The sequence below is a fragment of the Narcine bancroftii genome, chromosome 9, assembly GCF_036971445.1.
Source record: "Narcine bancroftii isolate sNarBan1 chromosome 9, sNarBan1.hap1, whole genome shotgun sequence".
Taxonomy (NCBI): Eukaryota; Metazoa; Chordata; class Chondrichthyes; order Torpediniformes; family Narcinidae; genus Narcine; species Narcine bancroftii.
Window position 1 is genome coordinate 110,425,890 of NC_091477.1, and position 15,409 is coordinate 110,441,298.

Here is a 15,409-nt window from a genome sequence, read left to right on the forward strand (position 1 = left end):
TATTTATTTTTTTTTTTTTTTTTTTTTTTTTTACAGCTACATCTCACATTTAAAGAACTGCTTTATTATTTGTCCAAGAACTTGATGGAGTCCAACATTTATTGACAGATAATAAAGTAAATAATTTCTGGGCCAGATTTTCCACATAGAAGACTAAAACTTACAGATCTGCAGCTGATGTGGAAATTTTCGTACAGGCCAAACAGGGATAATACCCAAGGACATCTGCTACTAAGTTGGTGAAATATATCCCCCCGTAATACCAAAAACTTTAGTATTTACAAGAAAAACAAATCAGTCAACCAAAACCGAAAATACTGCAGCATTCTTAAAAAGGAAAAGTAATCTTTTGACAATAGCAACTTTTGTATTCATCATCAATTATTTGTTACTGGCAAAAAATGCTCCCAAACCTACAAAGAAAATGAGTGAAGTGAAATGCAAGCAAATGTTACATTTTGTGCAGTGCATTTACCTTCCCTTTCTGCAGATTTGCTTCTTTCCTCTGGCTTCTGGAAGCTGATGCTTGCATACGAATTCAGATCATCATCGTTCCCACCATGGCCAGAGGTACTTCCTTGAAGTTGGTGAGGGTTTACATTTTGAGAGGAGGGCCATTCTTTGTTGCTAAAATCATTTATCAAGTCTAAGTCAATGTAATTCATACCATTTTTACAATCATTCTGCAGTGAGACATCATCTGACTGATCTTTGGAACCTGAAGCCAGAGAATCTCCTGGTTTGTTGAGCCACACATTCTCAAAAGACACTGAGCTATGTCGTTTAATGTGGTCAACGTAAGACAGCGTCGCGCCAGTTACTCCGGCTGTGGAAGTGAAAGTCTCTGAACTGTGCCTCCTCCTACCTTGAGGATCAACGCGGATAACTTTGGCACCTTGGTTCCGATTAGGGACAAGATTAAGCACAGTAAAGGCACTCCTCCCTGAAATCTGGTCCATGAGAGAACCAGGAATGACATCAGAAACAGTTTTCAATGCGCTCTCTTCTGCCTGAGGTAGAACAGAAATAGGTGTTACACCTCCTCCACCTGTCATCTCCGTATAGTTACTCACTGATGGTTCCATCAAGTCAGAGCAGGTGGAAACCAGTTGCATGGTAACATAATCACAGCTTCCCTGTCCTCGATCCTTTCTGCAGGTGCTGGAAGCACAGCTGGCTGCAGACCTGGTGACGTCCACTGAAGATTTCGATAGACAAGAAAACTTGGATGCATCAGTTCTTAAGTTCATATTCATGTAGTCTGACGTTGAAGGCCGTTGTTGCACGGTTTTCCCTACTCCTGATGAGTGCTCAGCAAAAGACAATGAACTCGATGAAAAGGTTTTGTCACCAAATTCAATATTTACATACTCCCCTGGGCTTTTGGGCTCTGGTGGAAGTGGATGCTCTCGCGCTCTAGGCAGTGTACTTGCCTTCGCATTGTCAAGTGATAGCCTCGTCGGACGCACGAGTTTACCTTTCATTGGGACATACAGCTCATTTTTAACAGCATTCGCGGTAGGATGCCCACCATCCTGTCCCCCTAAGCTATCACTGCTTGTTGAAGAAGAAGAATCCTCAGCATATAAAAGACGACCTGAATTTACAGCAATTCGTAAGGGGGACTCCTCACTTTTTCGAGGCACGTGCTTGAAAGAACGAGGCAGTGAGAAATACGAACAGACTGGCTTATGAGATTCTTCGGCTGGATTGAAGAAGCAGTCAGGTGGTGTGCTCGTGGTCGAGCAACTCACAGGAGACATATTTATGTAGTCACTAACCGATAATTTTCCCTCATTACTTTCAACAGACAATTTAGAATTCCCTCCACTGTTCCATATTTTCCCATAGTTCACATTCTCCGGTGAGCAGCTCCCACTCGGTGACATCATCATATAACCATCTTTACGAGAGTGTTGGCGTGGATTGATAATCTGCTGTGGCGCAGAGACACTTTTGGGGCTCATTGACATGTAGTCGTTTTTATTAGGCACAGGGGCCACCCCGGGTGACATTGGCATGTAACCATCATCCATCTGGCTGAAACGCCTGCCTGTACTCAGCTGGAGGTCCAAACACTCTTCTGGGTATGAATGAGTCGGTACAAAGGCAGAAGTTTTACACGTGGACAAATGACCACCGGGGTAGCATGGGGTCATCTCGGTGTACTCCTCAAACGAGGCGGTGCAAGACTGAGAAGAGGTCTTTTGGTGCATCGTGGTGGGTGGCGAAGTCCCTGACGAATGAGCCCTCTTTCGAAACCCTTTCTCGGATTCTGGATCTTCCGATTTCGTCGGAGTCCACCTGTTCTGACCATTGGGAGCCAGACTGGAAGGCTTTCCCATGTAGATATAGTTATTCAACTCCTGGTCTTCCCTCGCAGGAGGCGTTAGTCCGAGAGAATCTGGCGTGACGCTTCGGAAATCACACGGACTCGATCCGTACTCATCGGACGAGATGAACCCGCCGTCGCTCGGCGACCCAGAGATGGAGGCGCTGGATCGCCTGGGGAACAGGCCGTCCGAAGTGGACCCGTGGCCACTGGTGCTGCTCGACGACAAGCTGACCGGGCTGGTGGCCGAAGGCGAGGAGTGGGTCGACGGCATGGGGATGGAGCGGCTGTGGTGGAGAGGCGGGTGCAGCCTGCAGCCGCCCCGCTGCCGCTGAGAGTGCGCCCGGGCGGCGCCGGGGCTGCCGTCCACCGAGGCCGGCCTCGGCATGGTGCCCTCGCCGTCGCTGGAGGCTCGAACGCGGAACGAGGGGTGCTTGGCGCCGGGGGACGTGGCCGTGACGCTCTCGGTGCGCGACCGCCGGCTCAGGCCCACCTGGCTGGGCGGCGGGTGCTGGAGGGGCCGCCGCATGGGCACCGAGATGGGGTTGGAGCTGGACGACGACTGGCTCTTGCTGCGCGGCCGGAACTCCTCGCTCATGGCCTTCATGGCGTCCAGGATGGTCTCGTGCATGTTCTGCGCCACCACCGAGTCGTCCACCTGCATCCAGAACTCGCCGGGGCCCGTCACCGCCGAGCGACCCACCTCGATGAAGAAGAAGTTCTCCGAGTGCCCGCAGCGCCGGATGTTCATCAGCTGCAGCACCACGGCCGCCGCCTCCGAGTTCAGCTTCACCAGGCTGAGGGTCTTGCTGGTCAGGCACAGCCGGTAGATGCCCACCAGGTTCTTGGTGTGGCCCAGACCCTTGGGCTTCAGCACCACTTGCCACACTTCCTTGAAGGCCGGCCCGGGGCTCACCTGGCCGGGGGCGTCGTCGGCCGCCGTCCCTCCCCCGGGCTGAACGGCGGCGGCCGCCGCCTCCCGCTCCTCGCTGGAGCCCCTGCCCTGGGCGTGCAGCTCCAGCAGCGCCTGGTACCAGCTGTCCTGCTCGCTCTCGCAGTCGGCGGCCACGGCCAGGTACTCGTCCTTGGTGTACAGGGCCACCAGGTACTTGTTCTTCGAGTCGGCCCGCTTGTTGATGTTGAAGCAGCTCTCCAGGTGCACCGAGCGCTTCGGCGCGCCCGCCTTGTGCCTCCATTTCTTCTCGTTCTCGTAGTAGTCGAGCCGCGCCGGGCCCAGCTCGCTGGGCGCCCGCAGCACGAAGAAGCGCTTGTGCAGGTTCTTGGGCTTCCTCAAGTAGCCCACCTTCCTCACGTCCGAGAAGCCGTCGGCGCCGGGCGAGCTGGGCTCGGGCGGACTCGCCATTTGCTCGGCGAGCCGGTGTCCCCCCCCTTCCGGGGGGGCAACACGTTACCAAGGATTCGGCGACGAGATGAAAACAAGCAGCCGACAGCCAGGGCTGGTGCTGGAGGGTGGTGGGGGGGGGGGGGGGGGATCAACGACGGCTCTCCCCCGCCAAACCCCTCCGGACACTCGGGATTACTCCCGTCCGTCCGTCCCGTGAACGCCCACCCTCTCCTCCCGAGAGGCACGATGATTTTTCCGCCTCCAAGGCGAGGGAACCACAACAAGCGCGCAGCCCGTCCGACACTAGAGACCCCTCCTCCCTCGGCGCGCTCCCGCGTCCTCGACATGTGGCGCGCGTGCTCGGCGCTGAACCAGGACTCCTCGACCTCGCGCGCGCGGTCTCGAGGGAGGGGGGGGCGCGCTCTCCATTCTCTCTCACCCAACCGCCTGCCCGGCTACTAACCCCGCCTCCCTCTCCTCTCACCCTTCCCGCCTCCCGTGGCTGCCCCCTGATTGGTCCCCTGCCCCCCCCCCCCTCCTTGTTTATGTTCTGTTTTGACTTCTTGGCACGAGCAAGCCGCCAATCATCCCCAGGGGTCGCTCAGGGTCTGGTTGGCTGGCCGCCCCCTCTACCCCCCCTTTCTCTTCCCCCACCCCCCTTTCCCTTTCTTCCCCCCGAAAGCTTCCCGCCGCGGCCGCCCCCTCTACCCCCCCTTTCTCTTCCCCCACCCCCCTTTCCCTTTCTTCCCCCCGAAAGCTTCCCGCCGCGGCCGCCCCCGCTCTCTGGTTCGGTGCACGCGCAAACGTAGTAAGGTTGAGCCACCATTCATTATTATCGATAGAGCCAAGACCAAAGGAAAGTCTCACCATTGTAGTTTCAAATGATACTGTGGTCTATTTCCCCCTCTGTCATTGGAAGGAAGAGATACGTAAAATAAATAAGACAATTTGCAAAAATCTTCCAGATGTATACAGAATAAAATAGTCGATCTGCTCTAAACCTTATTTTTCCCACACACTCACATATTCCCCTTTAAGTAATCCCACAGGCATCCGATGTGAGGGGGGGGGGGTTGAGAACCACTGGGATAGTCCAATCTTTTAATTCGCATCATGTTCGTTATTTTCACATGCCTATTGAAAGAAGAAAATCTGCAGATGTCCCTGGAGAACTAGCAATGCAGCAAGTTTGTGATGCAGATCTGCGGGGCGAGGATTCAAAGAGCAACCTCCGCATTCATTCTTCCCTGCATTGCATGTTAGTTACCCCAGCCCGTCGCAGTGCTCTTGCCGATTTTTTAAAAAACTAACACCCTTTCAAAGAAAATAAAAAGTAACAACGTTGTCTCGTTATGTTACCACCCAGCCCAGATGGGCGAAAGGCAAACTCAAATGCAAAGCCCTCCTTTGATTGGGGGGGGAATAAAGGATTCAATTGTGTCAATAATTAACCTAATTGAAACAAATGCACAAACACAAGGATACAAGGGGTGCAGACACTCAGCATGTTCCGTGAATCGTAAACAACATCTGCGCTGACAGGCAGGAATCCCTGGATGACTCCGATGGCCAGCGAGAAGGGGGAGACTACTGTTCACAGCGAGCTGATACCAGTCATTATTCGCAAACTTTCGGAAATAACGATGCTAATTGTATATTCTAAATTTGGTTGCAAAAAGTATCTCTGTGTTATTATTCTCGCAACCGCGTTCAGATTAAACAAAACACAACCACATTGCTGAGAGCGGGCAGTTTTCATGTTGCGGTTTAAATGTTGCAGACCCTTACTTTCCATGGTGCTGCTGTTGAGTTACCGTGCCTGGCTCCCTCTGCTGCCATCTGCTGAATACCGTGAAAGATCTGTTCTGGAGAGAAACGACAGAGAATTCAGGGACTGGGGTGGATTTTCCAAAACGGAAAATTTAACGATTAATATCGAGTCAAAAAAGCTATCCGATATATCGTAAAGGGGGACTGATGAACCGCTCGTGCAAACCCTCCGTGGTTCAACTGTTGATCAAACAAAATTGAATATTTATATCAAAAACTGCACGTGTCGTTTGTCTGTAATAATAGTTATTTATTTAAATATTGCATATATGTATCGTTTGTATGTAACAATAAAATTGTAAGTACTGTGTATATGTATCATTTGTCTGCCTGCGTGTTTGCAGTGTGTTGCACCAAGGACTGGGTTGTACTTCTACAATTCAATAATAAATGAACTTGAACTTTGATTTTAACTCGATTGCTCCACATGTTTGTGGAAAAATAGGGTCAAAGTAACAACCGAATGGTTCTTGATGCTGCTTGACCTGCTGAGCTTATCTGTCGATTTTTTTTTGGTTCCAAATTCCAGCATCCGCAGTCTCTGAAGTGTCCCTGGTCCTCTCTCCACATTCATTTTCCTGTTAACAAGAGTGCCAATTTAAATTAATCCTATTTGCCTGCACCTAATCAATAATTCCCACCACCCCTTCCCTGTTCACGTGTCTGTCTAAAAGCCCCCTGAAATGTTCACACAAAAAACTAAAGTTGAATATCAAATGTTCTGAAACTAGTTTTAAAAGTGAGTATTTCACTATGTATGAGAATGTGGGCCAGTGTAGATTAATATAACTACAATTTAAATGAAAATACTTTTAAAATGAATACAATAACCATCCTATCAATGATATGCAAGTCTCCAGCTCAGGTTCAAGATTCAAGCTTATTTTATTATGTAATATTACAAGCTCCTGTTTCATTTAGTGTGAGGATCACTTTAAGGGCTAGTTCCGCTGCAAGCATTCACAGCTATGGAGAGCAACATCTTGTACAGACTATACCCAAAGTTGATCCTCTAGTCTCGAGGAAGAGAGAGAACATTTGTTGCTTCATTCATGGACACAGGTGGTGAGAGTCATGTGAATGGAACACTGAAGGAAAGACCACCACTCAATAGAACACTGAGGTGGAGTAATTGTGAAATGGACAATTCAGCTGATTCTCCATCAGGAGAATGATTGAACCACACTGTGATCAAAAGAAAAGTCACTGACTAGCCCATACCTGGATTGTGGAAGCATCATAGAAGTCACATGTTTTGTTTCCCCTACGCAAAGAAAAGGAGAGTTGTGACCAACTGTTTGTCTTAAAGCAGGGGTGTCAAACTCAAATTCACGGAGGGCCAAAATTAAAAACTTGGACAAAGTCGAGGGCTGAACTAAATATTTATTGAAAATTTTCAACAACATCTGCATGTTTTCTCTTCTTTCAACATATGTAATGTTAAACTTTTTCTTATTAAAATAAATGTTTAATAATAGTTTTAGATAAACTCTTTCCAGAAGCATTAACAAATGAGAAATAAAATATTCAATAAATAATATTTCTCTATAGAGGATTTGTCAAATGTTGCTAGTGTGCTGTCGAATAGTAAAATCTAAGGGCTATTGAGAATGTGGGAGAATAACATGATTCCTGAAACAATCAAATGGGTGACTGATTGTGGGCATGAACTCTAGCAGGGTTATTTGCCATGCCCTTTTTCCATTGGTACACATATCCTTTGATTTACACATTTTTCAAGTTTTATGCCTAATGAGCTTGTATCCAGGTGCAGGACCATTTTTAACCAGGAATATATTGATCACTGTGACATGAAACTATTGGAAGATCGTTTTATCCTGAGATTAAAGTTCATAATCCTTACTCAGGCCTGTGTGTGGGAGGGCGGGGTTTGCGGGCGATTGGGTTGGACAACGACAGTGCGGGGGCATCGGCTCTCGCTGCAGGGCGGCATCTCGGTGGATCAGTGGCCCCGTCACCGTGAGTCGCGGGTCGGCCTGCGGCAGGGAGGGGGAGTGGGCAACGGTCCTGGCGAGGTCAGGCCCGAGGCCTCCGGTTCCGGGCGCTGGGAAGCGGCCTTGGCTTCCCCTGACACCGGCCAGGCCCCAAAACCAGAGTCCACGGTGAGACCCTGCAACGTTAACAGAGGAGGTGGGGGCGATTAGCGGGCTGATGCCAATGCATTCTGGGATTTATAGTATTAGCTGTGCATGTGCTATACTGACGCGGCAGCCAGCGGGCCACCTCTAATACATTTTTGAAATGATCTTGCGGGCCAAATATAATCATAATTGCGGGCCAAATTTGGCCCGCGGGCCAGAGTTTGACATGTGTGTCTTAAAGGATATTTCTCAGCAAGTAACTTGACAAGGATTTGTGAGTTTTCAACAGTCAGGTCATTCAGTCTCTCCCACCTCCTTTGTGATTACTTCTCAGCATCAGTTTAAGAGCCTGTGTTTTGACACAGGATTTCTAAGACTGATCTTTGGAAAGAGTTTCCAGAAATGCACCTGAGCTATAATGGTTTGAGTATCTCTCTCTCTCTCTCTCTCACACACACACACATACACCCATAGTTGGGGTTAATTTAATTAATGTGTATTATTAGTAGTTATTAATAGTTATTTAAAAGAAAACAATAAGACTGGGTGAATTTCTATTGCTGCTGGTCTGCGATGTAACAGAAATAAAAAAGAAAATATTACATGAAATTTCCTTTAGTCTACCATAAGGAAGACGTCGATTTGCCATCAGCAAAAATTGTCCAGCGCCCCTTATAGCCAGAGAAAGAGAAGCAAGAGAGAGTCCCCCCAGGGTCACTGAAAATCCAGGGCTTTGCCTCCAGTGCTTCTGCAGCCACACAGCCTTCAGTCCAAACCATCAGCAGCCTGCGCTCCAGATGCACACCTCTGACATGATCAGGAAACCTCTAGCACTTCTCACATCCCACTTCCTATACCTGGTACTCCTTCAGCCAGTCACCAGCAGTCTGCAGCCTGTGCGAGTCCTTTGACTGCAGTCGTTAGCAGCCTGCATCCTACGTGGTCTTCAGCTTCAGAGCCCCTCACTGGTCTGCTCCCAAGATCACCATCCTGTGGGTCATCTCCTCTGCTTCTCTCTTAAATGGGGAATGGGGGGGGGGTCTCCCCATTTTCTGGTGCCCTGCTCCAGTCCCCCACTTCCCCAGAGTTTGCAACCTCTTTTAGCCTCTGCCAATCATAGGTACCACCATCTTGGGTCAGGATTTTGAAATAAACCACAGTCGCCTCCTTTAACAGGCTGTTTAAAGCCTGGACAGATTCGACGCAGGCAGACTGGGTGGCTGGATATCACGAGGAAGTGCTGAGATTTTGTTTCCCACTCTCCCCAGTTTTGCACCAGCAGCAGAGCACTGCCATGATAGCAGCTCCGACACTGCCACCATTTTGTTTCCAAGCAGCCATCACCATGTGGGCAATTAGGGATGGGAAATAAATGCCAGTATCTGGTGAAAATAAATCAAGAATAACTTCTGATCTGAACTTCAAACTACAACTAGTTTCCTTTGATCCTTGAAACTTCTGCATTTGGTCTCCATGCCTTAATAGCTGAATACTGTACATCTACTCTGTCCAGCATCTGCAGAGTTATTGTTTACTTACATATGCTATATTCTTACCCAGAGCATTATTAGAAATAATTAAATCTAAAGAATTCAAAAAAGGAACAAGTGCTTTGAGACAAATACGATCCACATTAATGGCACACAAATAATTTAATTTTTATTAATGATGTTTATAAAATTGCATTTCAGAAACGTTAACAAATTAATTGTAGGATTGAGTTCTAGATCTGATTTTCTGAGCAATTGGCTTCCTTGAATATTCTCAAGGTTCAAGATAAACAGAATTAAGCAGAGAGATTCAGTTAAAACAATTGATGCTTTGCTGACTAACTCATTTAAAAATTGTTGGGACAAATATCTGAGTAAGGATGACTTTGAAATTTCTGAGTATAGGATTAGCACCAACAAATTGAACAGGGAACAAAAGCTGCTGTATCCCACAGCAATCGACAATACAAGAGCACTTTTTTAAAGGGGTTGTGAAGTTCAAATGATATTACCAAATTCGCATGATTACTTGTTGGAATCAAGTAGAAAATTCATTTTCTTTGACATTTACCGATGTTACTTTAACTCCTATAAGTAGTTGAATGGATTTTGTGGACTAAATAACTGTTGTGGTGAATTAGCATTTTGATTGATATTTTTAGTAATCTTTCCTTAACTATGTAGTTAATTGTTGCTATTGGCAACATTGGAGATGAGCATATCTTATCTTATTGTACTTTTTGTTTGAAGTATATTGTACAAAATCACAATAGCATTGTATAACAATCGGATTAATGTGGGATTAATATAAATAGGTTGTTGAGACTGGGCTGAAGGACCTGTTTTCATGTCGACTGCCGAATGTATCAAAATAAAATGGAAAACATTTTAAAATTTGTATCCCACGAGAAATAACCCTGTTATGTGGCTAATAAAAGACTGAATAACTAATTATGAGAGAAAAATCAGTTAATTCAATAAGAAACATGAAATAGTTCCTGAAACAATTGCTCACTTAGATTTTACATGGAAATTACATGTGGTCAGGTGAACTCTGCATGTACAGTTAGAGATATTGCTTGGAAGTGATACAATTCTGTGCCAACAACTCCTTCAAGAATTTTCTCTCAATGTGCAAATTCCCATCAAAATGGTTTCTCTGTTGATATTACTGAAAGATAGTCATGCTGCAAAAATGTTTTCAGTTTTTGACTTTAGAATAACTGCACATATTCGGTCAACTTAGTTATTGTTGAAATTGTCCTGCAGATTTATTGAGACAGTTTCCACAACACCAGGATTAGAAGTTATGACTGAAATCCATTTAAACTTATGAATGAAAGAAAACCAAAATAGTCTGGAAAATGCAATATAGGTTTATGTTGACTTAACTTTCACTCTCTTGCCTCTAAATCTTTCAATATCAGGATTGTTTTGCATTTAGATTCATTTGCAATACAGGAATACTGCATTTTAAGGGACTTTTCTTAAAAAATGAAATTTAAACCAACATCTAGCTAGAAAATACTATTAATCGGGTTGAATCTGAGAAAATGCGAGGGAATAATTAGAGTTTGAGTATCAGGTCTCTGCATGGATGCCATGACCTCTGTCCACCTTGTGACAGAGTATATAGATATGTTTTTGGGAGATAAATTAGGAAAGGTTTGTTAGAGTAGGTCACATACAAACACTTTTATCTTATTTGAAATACTGGAGCTCTGATAATGCTAGACATATCGGCTCCACAGCCTTTGCAAGAGCTTTGGAGAGTGCCCAAGTGACTTCACTAATGGATTGTTGTTTACAAAAAGGCAACAGTTGAAAGAGCTTGTCGGAGCCGCAGATTGTCTGGAGCTGTTTTAAGAGGGTCATGTTGTTTTGCAAGCAGAGAGGGGAAAACAGGCTTTCTCTCAGAGAGAGAGAGAGAGAGAGAGAGACAGGCATAAATCAGTTATACAGTGTTACAGTCAGCAACAGCAGCTGGGACTGGAACAGGACAAGCTGGCAAGCTTGTGGAAAACCCCATTTGGAAGATTGGTTGTGAGTTATTTGTTCAGCCTGGTCAAAGCCCTTGTGGTTCATGCAAAAGGAAAGGACTGGCTGTTTAATGTTTCACTTGGAATAAGTGAAACAAAAAGGAACTCTGGTGACCTGAATGAAAGAGGTTATCATCTGGAGACCCTTGATGGGGCAAGTTTCATTAGCAAGACACTGAAGTGGCTGATTAAAAGGGAGTCAGTTGTGGATGTCCTGGAACAACAAAAATCTCTCTAAACTGACAAGAACCTTCTTGAGCATGAATCATTTACTTTTCAAGCACCAAAGCCTGGTGAACGTCATAAATGTTAAATTCTGTGCACAGTATAAGAAATGCTTGCAACCAATGAACTTGGAGGAATGAGAAGTGAGATTGGACTGTGAACCAAAGAACTTTTCTGAACTTACACACACATTACGTACACTGCGCTTAGAATTAGAAGGGAGTTATGTTAGGTTAGTTAAGTCAATAGTGATAAGTTAAAGTGTGATTCTGTTTTCATGTTCAAGGATAATTAAAAGTAACTTTTGTTTAAGTAACTATTTGTCTTGGTGAATATCTATTGCTACTGGGTTTTGGGGTCCTCTGGGCTGTCTGCCGCAATAGCGTAGATCTCCCAGTGGCCACCCATTTTAGTTCCCCATCCCATTCCCCTGTTTGACCATGGTCTGGTGCACAGCCAGACAGAGAAAACCTGCATATTGAAGGAACAACAACAGCACCTCATCTTCCGTATGGGCACCCTCCAAATGGATACATTAACATTGACTTCTCCAGTTTCCATTAAAACCCCCACTACCACCTTCTTTCCTCATTCCCTTAACTTTACCTCTGTCTCAGTTTCTCTCTCTCCCCTCCGACCTTTCCCTCTGACTTCTTTCACAGTGCCAAAATCTATTCTCACCTTTTCTTTTACCAATTAACAGCCTTGTTCTCGGTATGAACCTCTCCCCCTCCCATTCTTCCCCCTTTTTTTTCCACAGCCTTTAATTCAGATGCCTGTATTTTTCATTCATATCTTGAGGAAGGGTTCAGGCCTGAAACATCTGTAAAATATTTTTACCCCCTATAGACACTGCACGACTGATCCTCTAGCATTTCTCTGTTTCGACTACAATCACAGAGCCTGCAGACATCATCATGCTAACTGGAAAGAAAGCAACTAAACCTAAGGTCTGAGATATACAAATATATTTACTCTACTTCACAACTCTTCAGACAAATTTCACGTGTGCATTTGAAATGGTCAAAGTTTGGAAAGGTGATACAACTGATCTCTAAATACTATTTCAAATATATTAGAATGTAAGTATGAAGTAAAAATAAGAGAACATTGTTTCCCTCTGCCATGTGAAAAAACATAAATGGACATGTGGAAAAATAAGCTTTTCATTAGCTCATTCCAACTAAAGGGTCTGAATAACCAGAAGCCAAACTCGAAAGAATAGGAAATTCTGCAGTACTCCCATGAAAATATCCAGCATATCAATATAACATTGCCGTCATTTTTCACAGGAGCCTGTCTGCGCTGTTTGCATATAATGATTGCTTGCATTGTCAGATACTATCAAATATATATGTTGTTCAATATCTTCCTTAAGGAATTATCCAACTTTGATAGAAAATAATTATATTGCCCAATCAATTACAGAAAATATAATATTGTCTTTCAATATTGTCTTTATTTATGTTGTGATCTTTCAAGGAAGGATTTGCAAAATCTCCCTTTCAAGGGACACTTTGTAATTTTACCTTTGAGAGATCACAAGCAAGGAAAAATGATGAAGCTAACTTGAGAATGAAGTAAGAATGGTTTATGGAGCACGGGATCCCATAAACATCATGTGATACTGGCCAGATAATCCATTATCCTCATGTTATCTGGGGCAGATGCTGGGAGGGACACTTGTTCTAAACCAGGGGTCTCCAAAGTGGTTGATTTCGACCTCTGGGGGTCGATGGGACAATCCAAAGGGTCGATAAATGCCAGGCGGTTGAAAGGGGGTTGATAAATGGCAGAAGTGGGGGGGGGGGGGATGGGGTTGATTGAACTTTTGTGGTCGAAAGCAGGGGTATATCTACAGAAAATAGCGCCTTTGGCAGGGGTGGCCAACCTCTCGTAAGACCAGGCCTTGGTGGGCACCATGCACCATGTTGTATTTGGCTTCAGCCTCAATAAGCAGAGAGTGAAGGAATGACGAAGCGGAGAAGGCGGTAAACCGCCACTCGCCCCCCCCACCCGTCCAGTGGTGCCACAACCCCCTTCCAGCCCCACCATACCTCCCCCATCAAGCGCCGCCACCACCCCAAGAAACCCATGCCTTGGGGGGGTGTGAGGGATCAAGGATTCCACAAAGGGGTTGATGGTTTAAGATGTTTGGAGACCCCTGTTCTGAACAGCGTGTTTAAGATTTTTGTATTCGCAAGATGGATGACTTTGTTTGAAGATCACATTTGAAAGGTAATAGCAAATACACATCTGTTTTATTCTACTTTAAAACTTCAAAAACACAAACAGATAACAACTGCTTATACATGTTGCATAGATGCCTGGCAGAAGGGTGAGAGGAGGACTTTGGATGGGATGGTGTTGGAAGTTTTGCTGACAATCAAAAAATTCATTTTGGAGATGGGAGGACGAGGATTTTCCTCTGGGGTTTGAACTAGCAATTCTGCTCCTTTTTAACAAAAAAAACTACAGAATCAATAATTGGAAGAGTTAAAACTAAATTTAACTCCTGCCTTTGCTCTTGATATCAGCAAGAAAAGTAATAAGATCATCTATATTCAGGCCTGAGATTAATGCGACGACTCCTCATTACTTAGACCATATTTAGAATTATTCTTAAATCTCCATATTCACCTTCTGAATGACCCTTAAGGCAGGTCCATCTGGACTGTAAAGATGATACAGTTGAATTGGAACTTCCAGGAAAGAAGCAGGGATTAAAAATAATGCAGGATATTTTAAATGTCCAAGCAACTTGTTTCTACAAGGTTTGGAAAGGTTGAAAGTCCCACTCGCCTCTCTCTTGAATATCATATATCACAGCTACATAAGCTAGTTGTGTAAATAAGCAAACTCAATCTGATAGATGGGACATATGATAGCACTTAATTTCAGGTGGGATGTTAACATGTCTAAGCAATAAACTGTTTCTGGGGTTATTAACAAAGAATTCCTTTTCAGGGAATATGTGATACACATGCATTGACTCAACCAACGTTTACAGGAATTGTCTTTTAAGTTTTAAAATGAAACAAAAACAGATAATATCTGTCTGATTCAAATGTGATCTTCAACCAAAGTTTTGGAATTGGTGATTACAAAATGCCCAGTATAAATTTTGAACAAAAGCAGAGTTGTTCTCACCAGTGCCCTTACCAGCATCTGTCCCTCAACTATCTGGTCAGTATCAAATTCCTGTTTTGTGGAATTTTGCTGGATACAAAGTTGGTGCCATGTGTCCTAGCTACTAGAATGACTACACATTGAAAGTATTTCTTTAACTTTACAGTACTTTGGGATATTATGAAAGGTACTAATTAAATGTTAAGTCATTCTACTTTCGTGTCTTTTCACATATTCACACAGTTCATCTATAACACCTTATTTTAATTGCAAGTGAAACTGAAATCCCAAAGGAAAGCAATGACCTTCAGATAAAAACACACAGGGTCCCATTGTTTTAACTGTGGGGCAGTATGGATGACTTAATTCATTATTTTTAAATATGTTGAACTGAAGTTATTAAAACAGCCAGATCAGTCAAAACAATGCAAGAAAGGAGAGTAGTAAAATTTCTCTCTTCCTGCCTCTGAATTAACTAACAATTATCGTTCTTTGAACATGGAATGCACATCAGTATTGTATTTAGTTGCTTTTGATTCACAGTATATTTTTCATAACAAAGAGATATTTCACTATTTTCTCTGCTTTTCCTCTATGCTAGGGCTTTTGTCACTTCTGAACAATATAACCATTTCTCTCTCTTTGGCTTGGCTTCGCGGACGAAGATTTATGGAGGGGGTAAAAAGTCCACGTCAGCTGCAGGCTCGTTTGTGGCTGACAAGTCCGATACGAGACAGGCAGACACGATTGCAGCGGTTGCAGGGGAAAATTGGTGGGTTGGGGTTGGGTGTTGGGTTTTTCCTTCTTTGCCTTTTGTCAGTGAGGTGGGCTCTGCGGTCTTCTTCAAAGGAGGTTGCTGCCCGCCAAACTGTGAGGCGCCAAGATGCACGGTTTGAGGCGTTATCAGCCCACTGGCG

General features: G+C 44.7%; 1 protein-coding gene across 25 annotated transcripts in view; it reads right to left on the bottom strand.

Annotated features, from left to right (window-relative positions):
* The window catches only part of irs1 (insulin receptor substrate 1), a 111,453-nt gene that overhangs the window by 45,253 nt on the left and 50,791 nt on the right, over window positions 1-15,409 (bottom strand). For 6 of the 25 annotated variants that reach the window (XR_011344312.1, XR_011344313.1, XR_011344308.1 and 3 more), the window contains one exon: window positions 5,417-5,542. The exons of 1 other annotated variant lie outside the window; for it this stretch is intronic. Coding sequence is in view for 1 of the 24 variants with exons in the window: in XM_069897287.1 (XP_069753388.1) it covers window positions 476-3,695 (3,220 nt within the window). In the remaining 23 variants the exon portion in view is untranslated. 18 more of the 25 variants (XR_011344311.1, XR_011344303.1, XR_011344294.1 and 15 more) reach the window with 11 other exon arrangements.